Genomic DNA, 22,629 nt, shown 5'->3' on the forward strand with positions numbered 1-22,629 from the left:
TGAAAGAACAAAGAGAAAAGAAATTCACTTCATCTGAGGCTGTGTACCTCTATTATTGAATGTACACAATGGCAATAACTATTTTGTAGCAGTTCATATTCCTGTAGATGATATTTATGTTCCAGGTAGGAGCTGCTTTGTATTGAATATTATTAATATTAGAATAGATAGCAATGTCATCTTGGACAGATTAGGAAAGCTAAGGTTGATGGGTTCCAGAACTGGATAATACACATCCAAAGGTCATTACAGAAATGGGACAGGTGCTCTGTGAACTCCTTGCCCAAATCTTAATACTCAGTAGGCAAAGGGATAATTTGTTTAGATAGAGAGCTCATTTGTGTAGTTCTAATTTTCAAAAACAAAAAATAGTCAAAATGAGAGTTAGGGAACTACCAGTCTATCAGCTTGACATCCACTATAGGAAGATACTTGATGGACCACCTGATCTTTTCCTACCCCTTAATTTCATATGTTTGTGTTTAAAATGCAAGGTCACCGCCAGGGCACGACTCATTAAAATCTACGGACATACATACCTGAATTCATATTTTGACAAATATCTTTCTTCCCAATCGGTATTTCCACCACCAAAATTCTTTCTGGAAGTATCTTCTACACCCTAATTTTGAAAAATTATTTGATAATTTGTAAAAGCTTTTTTTTGTATTTAACCCAGTCGCAATAGACACATGCATTTAGCTGGAGACACGGATTAATACTGCATTTTAGTTTATCAATACACATTGGTGCACATCACTAATTACCCTAAGCAAGGCTTGGGCAGGAGAGTACGCACCTAGTGCTCACACCCCCAAAACAAAACACTCAGACAAATTCTCCAACAACTCTCAAAATTAAGTATACAATCAATTGTCCTCAGTCATTAAACCCATAAAATAAAAGCTAGAAATGGGTTCATTTGTAATACATGTTCACTTGGAAGAGAGAGGGGGATCCCTAGATTTGTGTTCCTAAAGAAGTATGGATATAGGAAGTGCTCACCTCACATTTTTCAATTCCATATTTCAATAAGCTTTATCCAATGGAATCTATTCTTTTGCTTGAAAGGGATATTTTTCAAAATGAAGTATTTTTAAAACATTCAGGGACCTAATTCTAAAATGATGCTCTAGGCAGATTAGTTTGAGCTGTCTGCTGCTAGATATGGTCCAAAGATGCTGAAAGATTATATTCACCAAAGATGCCTCCTTTCCTGTCATATTATGACAAACCTGGCTAGTTAGTTAACAGAAATGTAGGAAAATGTGAGGTTGTCCATTTTAGCAGGACAAATAAAAAAGGCAATTATCTAAATGGTGAGAGATTGCAGAGCTCTGAGATGCAGAGGGATCTGGGTGTCCTAGTGCATGAATCACAAAAGGCTAGCATGTATGTGCAGCAAACAATTAGCAAAGCTAATAGAATGCTATTATTTATTGCAAGGGGAATTGAACACGAGAGTACAGAAGTTATGCTTCAGTTATGCAGGACATTGGTGAGACCACATCTGGAGTACTGTGTATAGTACTGGTCTCCTTATTTAAGGAAAGATGTAGTGCATTAGAAGCAATTCACAGGTTTACTAGATTAATATCTGGAATGGGCAGGTTGTCTTATAAGGAAAGACTGGACAGGCTGGAGTTTAGAAGAGTAAGAGGAGTCTTGGTTGAAACATATAAGATCCTTGATAGGGTCTTGATAGGGTGAATGCGGAAAGGAAGTTTCCTCTTGTGGGAGAATCTAGAACTCAGAGTCACCGCTTCAAACTAAGGGGTTACCCATTTAGGAGAGAGATGAGGAAAAATGATTTTTCCCAGAGGGTTTTGAGATTTTGGAATTCTCTTCCTCAAAAGGTGGTTGAGATGGAGTCCTTGAATATCTTTAAGGAAGAGGTAGATAGACTTTTGATAAGCAAGTGGGTGAAAGGTTATCAGGGGTAGGCAGGAGTGTGAGGTTAAAATCAGATCAGCTATGTTCTTATTGAATGGCAGCGCAGACTCGAGGGGCCGAGTGGCCTACTTCTGCTCCTAATTCGTATGTAAAAATGGAACAAATTTTAGAGACTGATTTTTCAAAGAAAAATCAGTATACACCCATCAGGTATATCAATGACTTTGACACATTTGCATGTTTTCCTCTCTCAATCATTCAACAGTCCTACTCGAGACACAAGTTTGAAGTATCTAGAAAATTAATGAACTCCATAACTTGAGCACTTGTAAACAGTTAAAATCCCACAGATAACTAGTTAACTGTTTAATGCAATACTAAACCATTGGCCAACTGCCCAAAAAGCCATTAAGCACCCTGTGTTAAATTCAAATCTTGTATAAACACTGAAATTTAACTGAAGAAAACACATATGCATTTAAACCATACGTTACACAAATAGCTAATATTTGGAAAGAAGTTAAAGTGCTATTACTTCCTTGGTATTTCACCTGTTCAACAACTGTTTAAATATAATTCCACTGGTTGGACTCAAGTGGTGTAAAGCAGGCTAATTTTAGTTCCAAGAAACACTATCTGGATGTCCAGGACAAGCAGCCACCCATTAATGCTGAGCCTTAAACCATTCAAAAATTCTAAAACAAAAAGCACCACTCAAACACATTAGTTGAGTTTTGGTTTTTAGTGAGGTAAATTTGCACATACATACACACATGCATCACAAAGAAAACTGTCAATGTAATCTTGCTGAATCGTCTGTGACTTAATTGTGAAAGAGACATTTATAATTCATTTTGGTGTTTATAACTAGTCTGCAACACTTGTGAAACTTTCATAACAGCGAGTTAGGAACATAGAATAAAAGAGCAGGCCATTCAGCTCCTTAAGTCTATGTCATTCAATCAGATCGCAGTTAATCTGTATTCTAACTCAATTTACTCAACTCGATTCCATATCGCTTAATTTACCTGCTTAACAAAAATCTATCAATTCAATTATTCTAGCCTCAACAGCATTTTTCTGATTTGGTTGTCAGCGTCACAGACTAATATCCGCATTCCACCAACATTTTTATGAATGTGACTAACAATGTAATTATGACCAGGTAATCTGTTTTTGTGATGTTGGTTGAGGGATAGACATTGGCCAGGGCACTGAGGATAACTCCCCTGCTCTTCTTTGAAATAGTGCCATGGGATCTTTTACATCCACCTGATCAGGCAGAGGGTCACTTTACAGCCTTCCGGACTGAATATTGAGTTCAATAATTTTAGATCATGAACTCTCTCCTCCATCCCCACCCCTTTCCGATTCTCCCTTTTTTCCAATAACTTATATAGATTTTTCTTTTCCCACCTACAACTGACTCTTTTTGAGAAAGAGTCCCACATTTACACTACCTCTCATTTGAAATGCTTCATGACATAACCCTGAACAGTCTAGCTCTAAATTTTAAATTATGCTCCTTGACAAAGTATAGCTCCTGCCAATGTCCCATCAAACCTCGCAGTTCATCATTCTTGCAACATCTATGAATTTCTTAAATATAAGAATTTTCTGACACCAGTACGTTTTTACTTTGTTCTGTGCTTAAACTAGTTAATCTTACTTCTTTACAATTCTGATATTCTGTAGTGGCCAAGGAAATGCACCAGATAATAATAGGCATCAAGATCTAACAACCTTAATGTCATATTAGTTAGGTCTAAAGTCATTGATAGTAACTGTCTATCTGTAAGGACCACAGATCCACATTGTGGTCATTTAAACTGCTGTGAAATTAAAATAGGATATAAAGAACCAGCAACAAGATATACACTTACCTTTAAGAAATTGCTGGTTATTTTTTTGCAAGTAGGACACGATAGCTTGTCATACCCTGATGACGGGCGACACAACAGCAGCAATCCAAGTAACAGAAAACAATGAAGGCTTTTGCTGGACCAACCCATTTTCTTACTATGTATATAATACAAATCTCAATAAGGCTAGGCTGAAAAGATAATAATAGGCATAAAATTCTAATAGAATTAATGCCGGTAGAAGTGGTTAATTACAGCTACTGAATTCCGAAGTACAAACTCAAAGTATAAAACATGAATTCGGGGTTTAGTTTGCCCTGGGTTTCTGTGCCAGTGTGCAGAAGTGCTGGCAGGGAGTGTCAGAAAGTTGTAAGCAGGTAGCAATGCCTTCTTCTTACGACTGTATAGTCCCAAACTGTAGCAGGCAGCCACTGCAAAGTGATCAGGCTAAAGCTAACGGTGCCTCTTCACTGTGACTCGAAGAAAACCTTAGTTCAGTAGCTTGACCTGCTGCAACCCACTGACTATATGTAGCTGTCCCTCCTAAGTGACTGGCCTCCTTTCCCCTTGGCTCCAGGTAACAATCTGAACTCGCTACATTCTCATCCGCAGGTACCGGCGTTCCATCGCGCACACGATCCGGATGTTCCAAATCACACGTCCCGCCTTCCTACTGCACCACGATTGGTCCACGTCGCAGTCCATCACCCAACCCACCAATTAGCTTTCGACACGCTGAGGGCCGTCGCGCACCCACGTGGAGCTCCTTTGGCAAGTGATATGATGATTCAATGCAAGAATCTGTGCAGTTAGTAATACACAAATTGCAGGTTAACAGATTGAAGCATTAACCCAGATTCATGCATAAATACAGCAAACAGAAATTTATGCATAAATACAGATCTATGCATAATATACAGGCAAACAAATTTATGCGTAAATAATTACACATTTACGTGTAATTACAAGTTTTAACCTGCAAGAAACTTTTGCATAAACATCTGTGCACAGTATGCAGGTAAACAGAAATTTATACATGAATACAGATTTATACATAATTATGTACAAAACGAAAATTTACGCACAGAACTATACATAATTACAGGCAAAACTGAAATCCACGCATAAATACAAATCTCTGCATAATATAGAGGCAAACGGAAATGTATGCAGAAATACTGATCTATGTAATAATCAGGCAAGCACAATTGTGGCGCACGGATTGTGCAGAGGCCAAACAGATTGTCTTATGACTGATGCAGAAAAATTACAAAAGATACATAAAAGGAGCCCAAACTTATTATAATCAAGGAAATGTCGGGCTCAGTCGCAGCCAAAACGCACATTGTGGGCAGTAACATCCTGTGTAGGTCTCCTTTGAACTGGATGTTGTTTCCCGTCATCGAGATGGGGGAGGGGGTTCCTCTGCTGGATATTTACTTTATTTTCCTTTATTGCTTTGTGCAGCTTCCTGCTTGAACCTCATCTCCTTCTCAGGCTGTGATGTGGGATATCAAGACACTAAGTGGCTCTGCAATAAACACATAGACCAAATGCGATACAGTATTCCTTCTGAAATATCTGCTGACTGCAGACGGTTTCAGGCAGCCATTCCAACTGTGTTCCGGTTATAGAGTGTACCTGGCGCTGGTGCTAATTTTGGGTTAGCATTGCTGTCCCAACACTTTAGCTTCCTCCGGTATACCGTGAGTGTGCTCCCTCGCTTCTCACCCTCCACTCTTTTATGTGGGTGCAACATGGCTGAGAGGAGCCGGCATGTGCAGAGCGAAATGTTGCTCCTAGTGCTTCTGGTTCTGCTCGCTTCCCTTCACCTCCTGACCTGTCCCTTCACTAAAGTGGAGGAAAGTTTTAACCTGCAAGCGGCGCATGACCTGCTGTACCACCGCCAACACCTGGACAAGGTACAGCACCAGCTCCTGAATGCCTGCAACTTGTACACCAGCTCCTGTGGCTGCATTTCTGTTTCTTTTGCTTACTAGAGCTCTTTATTTCCCGCAGTACGATCATCACGAGTTTCCTGGTGTTGTGCCAAGGACCTTCGTCGGGCCACTTTTTCTTTCATTGCTCGCTGCACCAGCAGCTTCCATCCTTTCAGCTCTAGACGTCTCCAAGTTTTACTCGCAGCTTCTAGGTAGGTCAGACAAATTTTAAGTTAAATTTCACTGCAGTTGACTTCGAAGCGGAGAGAAATCGTGGGTATGATCGAAGGATTTTTTTTTTAAAGCTGCATTTAATATTTTTTGCATAAAACGTGACAAGAAATAGTTTAATTACATCGTTTTATATATGCTGTATGACATATAGCCTCTACTTTTACTACAACTGAGAATATGTACTGTATTTCTTTAGATGACCTGTTATAATAGTGTTCACTAGTGTTTCCACTGTGTCGTGAACAGTATGAGACCTACTGAAGTAGGCAGCCTCACTCCAATTTGACTGACATTAGTAAAACTAATGCTGTGTTAATCCTGCTGTTTGTATTGATATATCTGAAATCTCCCTGCATCCTCTGCTTTTGCCTCAATGAAAATAGTCTTAATAGTTGATCCAGTTTATTATTAAAATATATGAATTATTATAGTAAATGAACATCTTGTCAATAAATAAAAACAAAAAAATTAATTGAAAAACTCAGCAGGTCTGACAGCATCTGTGGAGACAGAAACAGAGTTAACAACCTGCTGAATTTTTCCAGCATTTTTTGTTTTTATTTTAGATTTCCAGCATCCACAGTATTTTGCTTTTATCTTGTCAAATCCTTCTAATCTATTTCTAAATAGAAATGATTCCTAATTATTATTGGTTCAGCTCATAGCATGGCTTTCATGGCCCGATTCTGGTTGTGACCCAACAAAACCTTTAATACTGGCACATTCACGCAGAGTAGTACATTGCAGTGTGCTGGCTCTGTCAGTATGATTAATGCTCGTTTTGGACCGAAGCTTTGAGCTCTTGTTAGGACCAGACATTCTGTTTTCAGGAATCAACTAGATGTTAAGATGGGGATGATACGTGAAATATTCTAGTTTTACAAAGGCTACAATCGATAAACAAAATATATTGGAATATGTCTTGTTTGGCTTCACTTCAGTCCTTTGTAATTGAATAACCAAACAAATCACAGCACTCATGTGCACTGTTTTAAAATCTGTTGTATCAGTGAAAAGGTTCGTGACTTCCTTATCTGGAAGCGGATACACCATTGAGTCAAAATTAAATCTTCTCTCCCATCAATCTACTGTTGTCTTTGCTTGCAATGGGTTGGTTTTGACATCCAGATTGTTCTTTCTGTGACACAATCATTAGTTATTCCTAGTCTCTGTCTTCTGTTTATCTGATTCATTTATTTATACATTTATTCCATATTTCTTGTACCAAATATTATGGAATTGGCTGATCAGTACTGCATTAGTCTGTTCTTTAAAGTCACAGCAATCAAGGGGTTAAAACACTCCTTCCCAAAAATAGATCCTGTTGCTGTCAGCTGAAGTGCATCTTTTAGATGAGACATTAAAACTGCTCTCTTGGGTGACATAAAAGTCTTATTTCAAAGAAGAGTAATAGAGTAACCCCTGGTGCCCTGGCCATATTTATCCTTCAATCAACATCACTGAAGCAGATTAAGTGGTCATTTTCATATTTGTGGGAGCTTACTGTGCACAAATTGGCTATCACATTTCCTACATTTGAAACACTTAAAAAGTACTTCATTGGTTCTAAAGTGCCTGTGTTCATGAAGATGTTATATAAATGCAAGCATTTCTTTCTTCCTTAATCACTGTCTTTCAGCCTCTCTGACACTGATAAATAACTGTTAAAAGGGATCACATTCTTTCATTCCTTTAATTGTTGTCAGAATTTTTTTTAAAATACATTGTCAATTTAGTTTTTACTACTTTTTCTCTCTCTCTTACTCAAATCCCTCTTTTTTTCTCTCTACCTTATTTGACATGGAATTCAACTGCTCTAATTTACACTTCCTTCTTAGCCATTTTGCCATTAATTTAACAATCCTTCAATCTGGTTAAGGAGATGCACAGTTGTTTTCCTTGTTCACTCAGGTCCCAGATGCCCTATTTCCCTCAATGCAACATTATCAACTTATATTTTCAACAACTCGCCATGTGAGAAACCTTAAAACATACAAGCATACAAATTAGGAGCAGCAGTAGGCTATTCAGCTCCTCATTCAACAAGACCATGGCTGATCTGATTGTGGCTTCAACTCCACAACCAGCCTACTCTGATAACCTCGACTCCCTTGTTGTGAATCCATCTACCTCTGCCTTAAAAATGTTCGTTGACCCTGCCTCTACGCTCTCTGGGGAAGAGAGTTCCAAACATTTACGACCCTCTGAGAGAAAAAATTTCTTCTCATCGCTGTCTTAAATGGTAGATGGTAGACCCCTATTTTTAATATGTCCCCGAGTTCTAGTCTCTCCCACAAGGGGAAACGTGCTTTCAGCATCAACCCTGTCAAGTCCCCTCAGAATCTTATATGTTTCAATAAGATCACCTCGCAATCTTCTAAACTCTAATGGATACAGGCCTAGCCTGTTCAACCTTTCCTTGAAAGATAACCCCTGTCCCCGTCCCCAGTATCAGTCCAGAGAAACTTCTGAATACACAAACCTAAATACACAAAGATAATTGAATAATAGCAGACTCGTTAGATACCCTGCCACAGCAAATTATGGCCCATGATCTCCCATCAAATAACATATAACTGGTACCAGAGAATAGAAGGTGCAAAAGTTGTTACAATTTCTGGTTAACGCGTGCTTCCAGTTGGTAAACTGTATGTAACCGGACTATGTAAAAAGTGCTCATTTTATTTAGATCTTTTAGTTTCCTAAATCTGCCAGAAATGACGTATGTATGATTCGGATAGGGGAAAGAAGTAGGATAATCTCCCCCCTTTTTACACCTCTCGGCTGACTGCAATAATGTGTATTTTTGAGAAAGAGTGTTTTAACCCCTCGATTGCTATGACTTTAAAAAACAGACACAAAACATGCTGCCTTCTAAGTTTAAATCAAAGGAAAAGAGTAAATGTTTATTTCTCATAACACCCGAAATGTAATTGCAACAAACACTCACTCCTGACACATACAGAATACACCACACACACAAGAAAAGATGATTTCTTAAAATGGAACATACACTTAAACTACTTAAAGGGTAAAAGAATCAGGTCACTTCTTTAAACAGTTCTTAAGATGGTGGTTGAAACATTGCAGGCCTGAATGATTCTCTCTTGGTTCACTGGAGACAAAGGAGGTTGAAGGTTTCTGGCTTTTTCAGATGAAATTGTGCCAAGCTCCTGTAGTAACAATTTATAATCCTGTAGGTAAAACAAATTAGCCCCACTTCACTGCCTGAGATGACATTCTTTTCGAAGCACAGTCCAATCTGTTGCTGGGTGAGAGAAGGTTTCCCTCTGGACTTTGTATCCCAGCCTGACCCACTGGGCTGCACTTGTGGATTAATAACATAATGGCTATATCCAGCCCGTTTCAGTCATGTGACAACAGCATTGCTGTATTTCATTGACCACACAATGGGTTGATGGCAGATCTAATTGACACACAATGGAGAATGAATGATATCCCATCAACATTCCAGCCATGAGTAGCCTCCCAAATGCCTTTATTTGAAACCCCATCTTCATGGGGCCAGCAACTCTAATAACTGTTGTTACTTTTACTCTTCAATTGAAATGGAGTGGGCAGTCATCAACACATGGGAAAGCCATTTACATTTAATGGCTTTCCAGAGACATGTCCATACATGAAGTTAGTTCCTGTCTGTATAGAAACCACCAAAGAAGTCACCTGACCCTTCTGGAGTACACCCTATCAAGGTACAGTGCCCATATTCCATACTGCTATTTGAAAGTAAAGTGTCCATCTTCCAATAAGGTTCACGGGCATATGATATAACTGTGACGCCTATTAATGAAAAAATATTTAATTGTATTCAGCTTCCTCTGTATTTTTTAACAGTTCGAGGATGCCTGGGTCTGTGTGTGATTTATGCACTGTGGAAACTTCAGAAAGAAGTTAGGAAGCAATTTGGCTCAACAGTAGCTTCTTTTTACTGTTGGATCTCAGCAACCCAGTTTCATCTTCTCTTTTATTGCTCAAGAACTCTCCCAAATATATTTGCATTTCCTATTGGTGAGTGCAGCGTTGCAATTCCTTTTAGTTTATTCTTTGGCGGAAATGGGGTCTATTGTAAACTGGTTTGCCACTGCAATAAATTTGGAAATATATGAACTGTATTTCATATTTATAATGGATCCTATAAAGTCCAGGAGATAACATGAATTCCGAAATATGCATGTATATATTTGTATTTAACAGTAAGCTGTTTATAATATATTTATTAACAATCTCTTTAAATGCCGTGAAACAATAGTGATGGAAATACATTTATGTTGTGCCATTCATGAATCACAATGAAATTGTAGAATGTATGAAGTATTTTCTATCAGCTCAAATCTTCTTGCTGAAACCTTACTAGAAGTGTGGAGGTAAGGGGGCATGAGGTGATACTGGATGCTCATCATGGAGCAGAGTCCATCTTTGGTCCACACTCTGATACAGTATCACCTGAACTTAGATGTTTAATTAAAAATAAACATGTTTAAAAGACTGAAAATCAATGTATTATAGAAAAGAAATAGCATGCATTTATATAGTACCTTTCACAACCTCAGGACTTCCCAAAGCACTTCATAGACAATTAAGTACTTTTGAAGTGTAGTAACTGGGAGAACTTCTTTGAATTGAGTCATTGGATCTTTTATGTCCATGAGCAAGCAAACAGGGCCTTGGCTTAATGTCTCATCTAAAAGTCAAAACTTCCCACAGCACAGAACTTCCTCAGAACTGCACCTAAGTGTCGGCCTAGATTATACACACAACTGCTAGAATGGGGCACGAATCTTCTAACACAGTTAAGTGCTACTAGTGAGCTGTGACTGACTACTGAAGGTAGTGACTGAAATATATAGTACATATGATAATGGAACTGTGCTGGACTAAATTAAAATTTGAAATTGTTCTGAAGGATTAAATATTCACCTACAAACATCTTACTTCCAGAGAAGGTTTTCTATACAAACATTTCTAGAGGCACATAGTCTTTAAGGGCACATTAATTTGAAAAATGTCTATTTTATCTATGTTGCAGTTATCATGGCGTTTACTGCCTGGATGCAACGGAACCATGGCACATTTATCTGGCTTTCTGCTTTATCTATCATTGTGTTCCGATCCGAGCTTTGCATATTCCTGGGCCTCATGCTGCTGCTATCATTAGTGAACTATCGTATTTCTATTTTCAAAAGTCTGTGCCATGCAGTGCCAGCTGGATTGGTGTGGTTGGGTAAGTAATTTACTATTTGTTCTTTGACAAGGACTTGAATTTAAAGACTTGTCCATACTACCAAATAAACACATTGAGTAACATCTGATGTGTTTCATTTCAGGTCTAACTGTGTGTGTGGATTCTATATTTTGGCGACGCACCCTATGGCCTGAGGGAGAAGTACTTTGGTACAACACAATCTTGAACAAGAGCTCCAAATGGGGACTATCCTTTACACGGTCTTCAAATCACTGTAAAAGAACTCAATACCATCTGAAAAGTTAAAATTTTTATTTTAATTGTGATTGATTTCACTGGGAATATATAATTTAAAAACTTACAGTCCCGCTACATGTTAGGCTAAATATGAGATATGCTGATTGCCTTATTTCCATACAATCAGTGATTATCACAATTAACTTCAAACATTACAATTAATCACCTATTAGTGTGGGAGTCATCACACATTGATGGGAGGAACAAAGGGTGTAGTTGGCAGTTGCCAGCGAGAGGAAAAAAAATCAGCATGGATGAGAGTTATACCAAGTTATACCTGGTACCTTAGTGATTATGTTATTGGACTAATGATCCCCAGGCATGAGTTCAAATCCCATCATGGTAGCTGGGGAACATAAAATTCACTTAATTAAAGAGGGAATGGTGACCATGAAACTATCAGATTGTCATGAAATCCTCTATGATTTATTAGTGTCCTTTAGTGAAGCCTTGCTTACTGTTCTATTCAGAAATCCAGGCAATGAAGGATAAAACTGGAGTCTAATCTTGAGAAACTTTTATTTACAGCAATATATATTACAAACGTATACTTTCTAACCCCCATCCCTACAGTTTCAGTCTGCTCCTATATTTAGGAGCGCAAGTGAATCCATAGTTAGTGCCCACCACCTGAATGCAATTAAATACTCAAATACTATACAATTAACATATATCTAAACTGGCCTTGAAATGAATCCAAACCCATAACAATGTGGTTGTCTTTTACTTGCCCTTTGAAATACCCTAGCAAGCCACACAGTTGTATCAAATTGCTATGAAAAGGTAAAAATCGGATGACTACTCGGCATCACAGCGTTGTGGGTGTACCTAAACCGCTCCGACTGCAGTGGTTCCAAAAGATGGCTCACCACTGCCTCCTCAGGGGCAGTTAAGGTTGCCAGCAACATCCACATCCCATGAACAGATAAAGAAAAACTGCAGGTTGTAAACTGTGGTAATCTAATGTGTAATATACCTTTAAGAAGAATGTTTATAATAGATCACATGATCTTATCCAATGACAGAGTAGCGCAGGCTACCTCAGTCAGTAGGGAGTAGTCTAGAGTAAGAGACTGTATTGTAGAGACAGGGTTTTAATTGTAAGTACACAAGTGTAGCTGCTGAGTTCTTTTGTAAATAAATAGAATGTGTTCTACATAAGAACTGCTGATCTGCTATGTCTATGATACCAACTCAGTCATGCTGAGACAAGTATGACTGAGTTGGTACCATAAACAACCCAGATCCATTAGCTAAACTAGTGACCAAGGATCCAACATAAACTATGAGAGCTTGTGTGATACCATCTCAACCATTATCAGATTCAAGAGAAAAACATTATCAGGCTCTTGCTTCTAATATGATTTTAAGGTTCATCAGTAATTTTAAAGCTATGTGGGAGAAGTCACTTTCTATCACTTTACACTAGCATTTCACTAAAATTAATGAAGGCAGGAATTTCATCCCCATTGTAACTAGATGTTTGTGTAGTTTTGTCATATGATTCTTTTATAACTCTAAATTTTCTAATTGCATGCATCTGGCATAGTGTCTACTTTTGGAAGCATATTTTAGTAATTGAGTGTTTGGAGTCCATGATTATTCATCAAATAAAATTAGTAGACAGAAAATTTTGAACTACAAATGGAGCATTCCTGATATACATTTCTGGCAGTTGAGTTTCTGTGATAAGAAAGCATAATTGTAAATGTTATCCCTAAAAAAATATCATTGTGGCATTGTGATTTGTTGAGGGAGGTGTGAATTATTCAACAAAACATCCTGCTTCGCCATACCAATTTGCTTTGAGAAACAGATTGCTGTATCAAAAAAAAAGCTTCATTGTAATGGTGATGCAAGTAGAACTAGTTGATACCATGAGTTAAGCACACTGTTCCTTCACCTCTAGGGTATGGGTTCAAATCCAGTGCAGACTAATGTTACAAAAGTCTCTGTTACCTTCTGGCTATAAGAATCTTTGAAATCATTCTCATTGTTAATTGGCATGGAATCCACAACATAAGCTATCCATGATTTGTCACTCACTAGCAATCTGACTCCAAGGAACCATAAATACGCCTGGTCTGGGAAATGTCGCACTGCCTACTACCTCCTGTGGCTGGGGGAAGAAAGCGTTTTTGGAACAGAGACAAGGGTGCTTTTCTCTGCATCTAATCCACACTGTGCCTGACCTGGGATCATTGGAAGTTGTCTTTCGAAGGAAATTTGAGGGCGAATTCAGTTCTATGGGCTTGACAATCTCTCAATATCCTTGACTAATTTCAATTGATTTCCATTAGATAGGCTGCAGTGTTACTTGCTGGTTCCTTAAATGTATATATTTTTTGAGTTTAATGACTTAAGCAACAGGTTACAATTTTTTATGTTTCCTTGACTGAGAATCTATTTAGACATCGCCCTTCTTCTGGTATTTTTACTCGGTGCTGCCTCGTGCTCTTGGTTGCAGTTTAATTTTTCTGCCTCTTGGGGCTAGGGACCGGCGGAGTTGGAGGTTACTCTTCCCAACACTTGGTTTCATCTTTTTATATTCATTCTTACCTCACAAGGAGTTGCGCTTCATAATCTACACTTTTCCTGTCTTGAATGTTGTTGCAGCAATAGGATGCTCATCCATGTAAGTACTCAATGGCGTTGAACTTAAAGAGTCAAGAGTTTAGTTTGACTACTTTTTGTAATGTGAGTGCTTATATAGGTGATTTTAGAGTTTTATTGTAGAGCAAAATTACTGTTGCATTACTAGGACTGTTTTATTCGGAGTGTTAAGCCCACATTGGCACCCGCTGTCTGACTGTACAACACTGATAAGTATGTACAAATTTGTTTCTCCAATAATTCCCCTCCAAGTTTTCCCAACCAAAACAGTAGATGTGTGTCCATTTAATTCAATGCAGAAAGGACAGTGAGTTGGACAGAGAAAGTAATTGCAAAGACCTCATTTGGGAATATGCAATGTATTATTTATAGCCTGATTGTATTATTTACATTCTAATTCAGCATTAGTTTCAGGATGGCAAAGTAGTCTGATTTTTTTTCTTTATATTATAAAAAAGGAACAAGAGACAAATTTTCTGAATTCCATTCTTTGTAAAAACCTGCTCCTAGCAGAATAAAATAACTGCCTGCATTGTGCTTGTGATGAATTGAGATCCTACCCAGTATCTATTATTGTACAAGGACGTAAGTAAAAACATGAAATTAGAGGCAAACGTGAGATATGGGTGATTAATTAGATGGAAGGTATGGGATAAAGCTTCCATTCTCTGGTTGGTGGGATGTGATCAGTGGTGTTCACAAGGATCTGTACTAGGGCCTCAGCTTTTCACCCTGTGTACCAATGGCTAGGATGAAGCAATAGAAAATATAGTAAGTTTAGCTCTAAATTTGCAGATTACACTAAATTAGGAGACGCTATGTTGCATAGGGTGGAGCAGCAATTTAGAAAGACAGATGAACTAAGTGAGTGAGTAAAACTGTGGCAGATAGAGTTCAATGTGGGGAAGCAAAAGATCATTCAATTTGGATCTGAGGCAAACAAACAGAATATTTTATTAATGGTGAAAAATTTGGGGCTATGGAGAAGCAAAGGAATTTAGATGTCCATGCACACAAATCAGTAAAAGGTAGTGCACAGGTACAAAATCCATCAAAATGGCTAAAAGAATGCTGACCTTTATCTTGTGGTGGGTGAATAGTGAAGAGGTGATACTTCAGCTATGCAGAGACTTGGTCAGACTTCATCTGAGATCCTGCATTGAGTTTTGGTCACCAAACCTTAGGAAATATATACTGGTCTTTGAAGGTACAGCGCAGATTCAATAGAATTATACCAGCGCCAAACATTAAATTGTGTATTGGTTACATAACCTTGACTTTTATTTCTGTAAGTATAGAAGGTTGATGGGTGATCTAATCAAGGTGTTCGAAATGATAAAGAGATTCAATAAGATAGATCTGGTGGAACAATTTTTACCGGTAGGGGATTCCAGAACCAAATAGTATTATCTTAAAATTAGAGCTGAGCCATTTAGGACTGAAATCAGTGAAACTTTTTCACACAAAGGATAGAAAAAATCTGGAACTTGGTCTCCCAAAAGGCTGTGGGTTCTGGGTTAGTTGAAATTTTCAGGACTGAAATAGATAGAGTTCTGCTAAGATTATCAAAGGATATGGAACAAAGACAGGTGAGGGGAGTTTGAGATCAATCATGATTAAACAGGTTTGAGGATTTGAATAGCCTACTATGCCTGTGTTCCTAAATAAAATGCCTGGTAAAATCACATCATTAATTATTTGTATTTTTTCTGTTCCACAGAATGATCAATTACCACAAATCCTTTCTGTATAAGTTAGGATCCTTAGTTGTGATTACACATTTACTGACAAATGCCTGCTACACTGGGATGCTACTGTATGTATCCCACCACAACTACGCTGGTGGAGTCGCTATGCAAAAGCTACATGAGACTGTGTCTCCAACAACAGGTCTGTTACCTAGCTATGATAACACATCTTGACAAGTAAACCAGCTTGCGAAACCCATTGTACAAATGCAGGATGTGTAAAGTGACTGGGGAAGATCCCTACAATTGCTTACTCATGTTTAAATTTTCAGTACATGCCCAGGTGACCATGGCATATGAGCATGTGGTGTCCACAAGTTCACTACCTATTTTCCAGGATCAGCAGACACTGCAGGATATTTAATTTTACAGTTGTGTTGTGTAAAAATAAGTCCATGGGTGATGACTTTTAGTTAGGATAGGTTGTCCGTCTACAATAGCAGTGTCTTCCTTTTAGGGAGTGCATGACTTGGCAACCTTTGCAAACTAAGAGAAAGGTATACCATAATATAAGTTTGATTGTGGTAAGATTGATATTACAACATTAATGTACATTTACAGAAATTGTGCTCTTTACACTCCTGTCCACGTTCTTTGTTCTTACACCTGAGCTTTGAATGTCAAAGTAATTCATAGTCAGTCAAAGGTGAAATTATACAATTCAAGTCTTACCTTCAAAAAATCTTGAGGCAGAACTACACAGGTAGTAATGTTTAATCATTAGAAAAGAAAGAATTGTTAGGTTTTAATAGTGCATTTAAGTTAGAAATAAAATTAAATGTTAAAACAAAAGGAAATGGAGGGAAAATAATGAGGGGGTAAACTGAAGAAGGGGCTAATTTCATTTTTATTGGTGTTTTTATTTTAGTTGTTTTGGTAATATTACAATAATATTACATTGCTGGAGAACTCGGGTTTGTTCTAGTGTCACGATTCACAAAAAATAAAAACAGGCCAGCACAGTAAGCTTTCAATTCCTTGGAACTGCTGGCAATCTAAGGGCTATGTATTATGTCAGAACGGTCATTGACAAACATTCGGTATTACCTATTCATAAACCAACTATTTGCATGCTGTCACCAAGAATTAGAGCATGGCAGCGTAGGCAAAACAAGCGCTGGATGACATTTACATGCATACTTGCACTTCCATTGTTTTCTGTAGGAGGACAAGCAACAATATAAGCTGTCACTTCAATTATATCAACAAAGAAATTGAAGAGCACCAGCCCACAAATACAATGAATACATAATCAAACTGCAATAAATTCCTGTTATTGGAAAGCTCATCCACTGAGATAGAGTTCCAAGAATTTGGACAGATGATACATCTGTTACACAACATCTGAGTGTTTTCTTTATTGTTTTGGCTAATCAACTTCTAACAAGCTCACTGGAGTGAAACACTGAGCAGAATCTTAAGAATTTAAAGGCAGTGATTTTCTGGAATGAGCCATTATATCACTTGGAATCTGTCACAACTTCATATAGTTACATTAATTAATTTTAGCTTTGGATTCTTTTGTATGTGATTTTAGCTATGAAATAATTTTTTGGTTATTATAGCTAAAAAAGCATGGCATTATTTTTATTTTTCACATTTTCCTGATCATTGGGAACCATTGATGGATGCTAATGCCTTGTTGGCATGATTTGCACATTAGTTAGTACGCAAGCTGATTTTCCTTGGTCATTCAAAGGTTTCTAGGTGAGGGGTTAGGCAAGTGATCTGTTGTTGTTGTTGTTGTTGTGCTGGCACCATTATGAGGCTGGCCAGTAGGAGGTGTGCAAGAGTAAACGTGATTTTCCTTTGTCTCTTTATTTTACATTCCTACTCCTCTCTGGCTGAGAGTGAGATCAGATACTTCTTGTGGCAGGTCATTTACATTCTCAGTAATATAATGACTGAGTTGCAGGTTTAACTATCAAGGTCTGAGGAAATATCTTTATCGGAAACATTTCTACAACAATTGAATGCATATAGGAAGGTCCTTTTGATCTACATCAATTGCAGCCACCTTTATGATTTATATTGTTGTGGCTGTTAATTTTATCAGTCACATAACTGAAGTTTCATAATTCAATGTTCAATCATAACATGCTGATGGTTTAGTGAAGACTTTTACACGCAGTTATGCAGATGGTCTCCAGGCTTCTGCAGTTTTAGAAAGACACCTGCATACATTTCCCATTCACTGTTTCATAGTTGACTGTTCACCGTGTCCACATGGATCATTGTTTCCGCATATCACCACTATCATCTTCACATCAGACAGGGCACCCCATTGGTTCCTTGGTAAGTCTCACCCAGTCAGCAAGTCTTCATATGAAGCTTCAGTGATCTAGCCTGCATGTCATGCCTTGCATGTCAGTATATACAACATTTATTTGAACTCCCAGTTTTTAATGCTTAGTATTGCATACTTAATACAACATGATCATTCTACCTATCCTTACAGTTAATTACCCTTCACATCTTAATATTTCCTTTAGTCTTAAATTATTTTGTCTCTTGCAACATATTTATTATGACTTGGTGACTTATATTGTTTTTAAAACACAGTTTGTTCTATTTCCTCTACATTATGATTTGATGAAATGATCACATATTGGAAGCAGAGTGTTGCTTAATAACAATTCTTACAAAATATTCACTTGAAAATAGTTTAAGAGAGAATATTTCCTGTATCATTCCCACCTTAATCTTTCCCTCCAGCTGTTTCAGTGCACATTGATGTTGCTTCTGCACAGACTGGTGTTACTCGATTCCTTGAACTCAATCCAAGTTGGAGGTAAGTTATTTCCTAATGGATACGCTTTTGGTATTAACTGGAATTTTTAATGAAACAAATGCATATCCTTACTTGAAATAATGTCTTTATAGTGCATTAATTACCTCCCCCCATCCTTTTGTTCTCTAGTTCCCCTCCATTTCTTTTCATTTGTATTCTATTTTGTCTGTTTTTCTTTACCTTTAATGAAACAGCTCAAACCAATTATCGAACAAATGTCTAATGTAACTGCCCATATCATAATCAGTAAATATTTGTGTGTGATGTTGCAAATGAAAATTTTATACAATTCTTTTCAATAGAAAATTGAAGGTCCAAATCCTGGGTGGCAGCGAAGATACATTCAGCATCAGTGCATCAATGTCCCTAATTTTCATGCTTTGTGGGGTGGGGGTGGGAGAGAGAGATTACATAAGAATAGGAGTGGGAGATTCAGCCCCTCAAGCCTGTTCCACCATTCAGTTCAATCATGCCTGATTTGTATCTTGACTCCATCTATCTGCCTTGTTTCTGCAACCCTTATTCTCAGTTTTGAAACTTTCAGTTGACAGAGCCTCAACTTTTTCTGGGGTAGTTCCAGATTTCTACTGCCCTTTGTGTGGAGAAGTTGTATTCTGACACCACCCTGAATGGCCTAGCTCAAATAAGGTAGATACAGAGGAATAATTTCTACTGGTGGTGGGATCCAGAACAAAATGGTATAATTTTAAAATTAGAGCTAGGCAATTGAGGAGTGAAATCAGGAAACACTTTTTCCACACAAAGGGTTCAATGACCCAGCCTCCTCTGCTTTCTGTGGAACAGAAAGCCACAGACTAACGGCCCTCAGAGAAAAAGTTTCTCCTCATCTCCATCTTAAAAGGGAGACCACTTATCCCTAAACTGCGTCCCCTGGTTCTCGTCTTTCCAATGGGTGATGGATCAATATTGAAAAAAGTGAATGGATAATGGGACTGTGAGCCGGCACAAGTAGAGGGGGGTTCAAATAGGCTGCTCCTCTGCTTTAAGATTCAGTGGGCCATTTTTGTTACGGGCAGACAACAGCTAGTTGTGAATTGGCTGCCTATTATTCACTCCATCCAATTTTTGAAGACAACAGAAAGAGAAAATTGGGTGAAGCGTACAATGCGTGGCTGATCCATAACTGCCAGTGCTGGAGGTGAAGATTATCCCCTGTGATTCTGAATTGGAATGGTAAATGATATGGTACTCATTTTTTTTACTATTAACAGTACCTCTGAATAATTAACAGAACAGAATCCATGATGTTTGTGAATATTGTCTTTGCTGGGAAGAAAAAAAAATGGCTTATGACTAGAAGTCTTTAAAATCAACATCTTGATCTGGACTTAAGAAAATTCAAAAAGCCTGGCTTAGATGTGTTTACTAGTATTTCAGTATGAAAAGGTTGTCAGTTTGGTTTTTTTTTCCTTTTGATATACAGGTATGACAAGAGGGAAGATCTTAAACCAGATGTTGGAAGTACTGCACATACACACTACCTGATGGAAATGAATCCAGTATATATATTGCAGTATAGAAACACCCATAGGATAATGTTTAATATTTCTGGTTTTAGTGGAATTGGGTTTAACATATCTCAACTCCCTCCATTTTATATTAAAACTGAGACAAAATTAGTAGTATTAGAAAAAATATACACACACAATGAAAATATGAGAAAAGGATAAAAATTATCCAGCCCATTCCACTATTCTGTTCAATATTTAAGACTCCCAGACATCTTGCTAGTTCCCATTTATTCAACAATGTTTTATTCATGCTCGATCAAAATCTTAATTGTGCTAAATGGGTACCAATGGAATAAGATAACTATGTGAGGATTTTGCTCTTTAACTTGTCAAGCTAGAACACATGAAATAGTCTAATTTACTCATTTACTTCTGGTTTTACTCAGAATTTCTACACCTACCCAGTTTCCTTCCTGATTTTAAAACCTGAATCACATCCTTCCTTGTCAGTTTTACAATAAACAGCATGTGATAAGAAATCTGCTTCTACGTTTTCCAGCCCGTAATTTTCTAACCATTGAAGTGAATATGCAGAAAATGACCTGCTGATGAGTACAGGAGTAGAATTTTAATCACTATGTCTTTCAGAATGTCAGCATTTACTGCACAGTATAACTTCATGATAGTTATGCATTGCTGTTGTACAAATTTTGCACATAAGACAGCTTGATTTGTTTACCTGCCGAATCACACTTCTGGTCTATTGGATGAATTTGAAATGATACAACTTTCAGTGTAGCTGAAATTACCAGGAACTTTTAAAGTTGTTTTGGAGTTATAGGATTAAATAAATTGGAGTAAATTGATCCTCTGACTTATTGGTAAAGATGGTCAAATCTTGCACTGAAACTAGAAGCTAATGTAGCATAGACCTGGCCTGCAAATACGGGTCTCAACTTCTGTCAACTCATTCCTATTTGAGGTTATATATTTCTTACTCATTGCATTGTCCTGTTTGAATTTTGAACGTATGGAGTTTGAGAAGGGCTTGTTACTTCAGTGGTGGATAAATTCTAAATCAAAATAATGTTATCCTCAGTAGCTTATATAAATGGAAACACGGGTTTCAACTTCATAAGTAACCCTCGAAACACCATCCCATACACCTCAGACATGTACCAATAAATGTAACAATTCGCTACATACATTTGAGACAGTAAGCTTCTGTCACAGGAACAAAAAGCAAGTTATTTTGACAATCTGCATATGTAAAGTTTTTTTTAAAGAGTCACTTGGATGGAAATCAATCATTGCTATAGTCACTGCACATAATCTCTCAGAAAATCACGGGAAAATAGTTATCAGGGTCCAAGTTTTAAAAGGCTTTTCTATTTGATTTTTTTTACTGTTGCGAAGCAGACTTGGTCCTTTTTCAAGAAAACTAAATCTCCTGGAGAGAGCATGTTATTATCTACTGTTCATCTATTATGGCATCCACATAATTTGATATTTTCACAATGATAAATTTGCAGTAATTATGTGTAAGTTGATTACAGTGCCTGTATTTATTTTAAACAGAGACTTTCAGTTGAACATCTCTGTAACGGAATACAATGCCAGTATTTACATGTGGGATCTTTCCTAGCGCAACAAGATTATTAAAGTTGACTTATTTGTACGAGGTTCTAGCTGTTCTCTCTTCAACTCTAACCAACAAATTCCACAACTCATTACTTCTAGAACTTTCTACAAAGCTATCCTCTCCAATTTTATGTATTTTAGGGATATTCATTCACACACTTTCCGAACAACACTGAGGTTCTGAACCATTATCTGTATCTTAAACCATCAGTTATATTAATACAATGAGCAAAACAGTGAACAACTGCAGGTCCACTCCCTTTAGTGTTTTCAATACATTTTGCACCCTATCGGCAACCGTGAAACCAATATCAAGTCCAGATGAGTTGATCCAAACTGACCATAAGGATTCCAAATGCTTCTAGATGTTTATACCCTGTGGTCGCAGTCAATCTGTGACACATTTAACAAAGTAGAACAGTAATAATCTTTCTGACTTGGTGAACACATAGAAGAATCAAATGTGACCCAGTGAGCTGTTATTTACTCGTTTCCTAATTTTGTTGCTCATCCATACACCAGTGTAAAATATGCTATTCTGCTCTTGGTTTCTTTCAGATTTAAAGCTATAGTTCCCTTCACACAATCAAGCATTCTTGGTCCAGCAATCCTAGAGAAGATGGCTATGGTATAGAATATTGTAGCTGTAAATATGATTGCAACTTATTAAACCCAACATTCTCAGAACAGAAAATGGTTGGAGACCGAATGCGATCATTTCAGCAATTATGCTTATGTTTTTGGCACTTAGCGGAGAAATCCATACCTTACTGTTCTCAGAGGCTGCTGCTCTAAGTTGAGTTTCAAATGGCACCTCAAACAGGATGAAGGTGAAAATGAAACATCTGATATATCAACATTAGGCACAGGCACATGATGAAGTGGTTGAAGATGTGGAAACAAATGTAGTCAGGAGAGCAGTTTGCTTTCCTGAA

The 22,629-nt window shown here is 37.6% G+C and overlaps 2 protein-coding genes across 4 annotated transcripts in view; one reads left to right on the forward strand and one right to left on the reverse strand.

Moving 5' to 3' along the window:
• The window catches only part of LOC144687353 (cysteine-rich with EGF-like domain protein 2-A), a 62,654-nt gene that overhangs the window by 25,851 nt on the left and 14,174 nt on the right, over positions 1-22,629 (reverse strand). For 2 of the 3 annotated variants that reach the window (XM_078553344.1, XM_078553342.1), the window contains exons 2-3: positions 3,777-4,556; positions 540-622 (exon numbers count right to left, since the gene is read on the reverse strand). In XM_078553344.1, coding sequence (XP_078409470.1) covers positions 540-622; positions 3,777-3,905 — 212 coding nt within the window. In that variant the 5' untranslated portion in view covers positions 3,906-4,556. Of the gene's footprint in view, positions 1-539; positions 623-3,776; positions 4,557-4,934; positions 5,408-22,629 lie in introns of those variants that run through there. The other variant, XM_078553343.1, reaches the window with a different exon arrangement.
• Positions 5,402-21,731, forward strand: alg12 (ALG12 alpha-1,6-mannosyltransferase). Its single transcript, XM_078553346.1, has 9 exons — positions 5,402-5,677; positions 5,775-5,907; positions 9,785-9,958; positions 10,977-11,171; positions 11,275-11,380; positions 13,843-14,064; positions 15,763-15,932; positions 18,506-18,581; positions 20,026-21,731. Exons 1-9 carry the CDS (start codon positions 5,513-5,515, stop codon positions 20,270-20,272), a joined length of 1,488 nt encoding a protein of 495 aa, XP_078409472.1. The 5' UTR covers positions 5,402-5,512; the 3' UTR covers positions 20,273-21,731.

The sequence above is a fragment of the Cetorhinus maximus genome, chromosome 12 (assembly GCF_964194155.1).
Source record: "Cetorhinus maximus chromosome 12, sCetMax3.hap1.1, whole genome shotgun sequence".
NCBI classification, from domain to species: domain Eukaryota; kingdom Metazoa; phylum Chordata; class Chondrichthyes; order Lamniformes; family Cetorhinidae; genus Cetorhinus; species Cetorhinus maximus.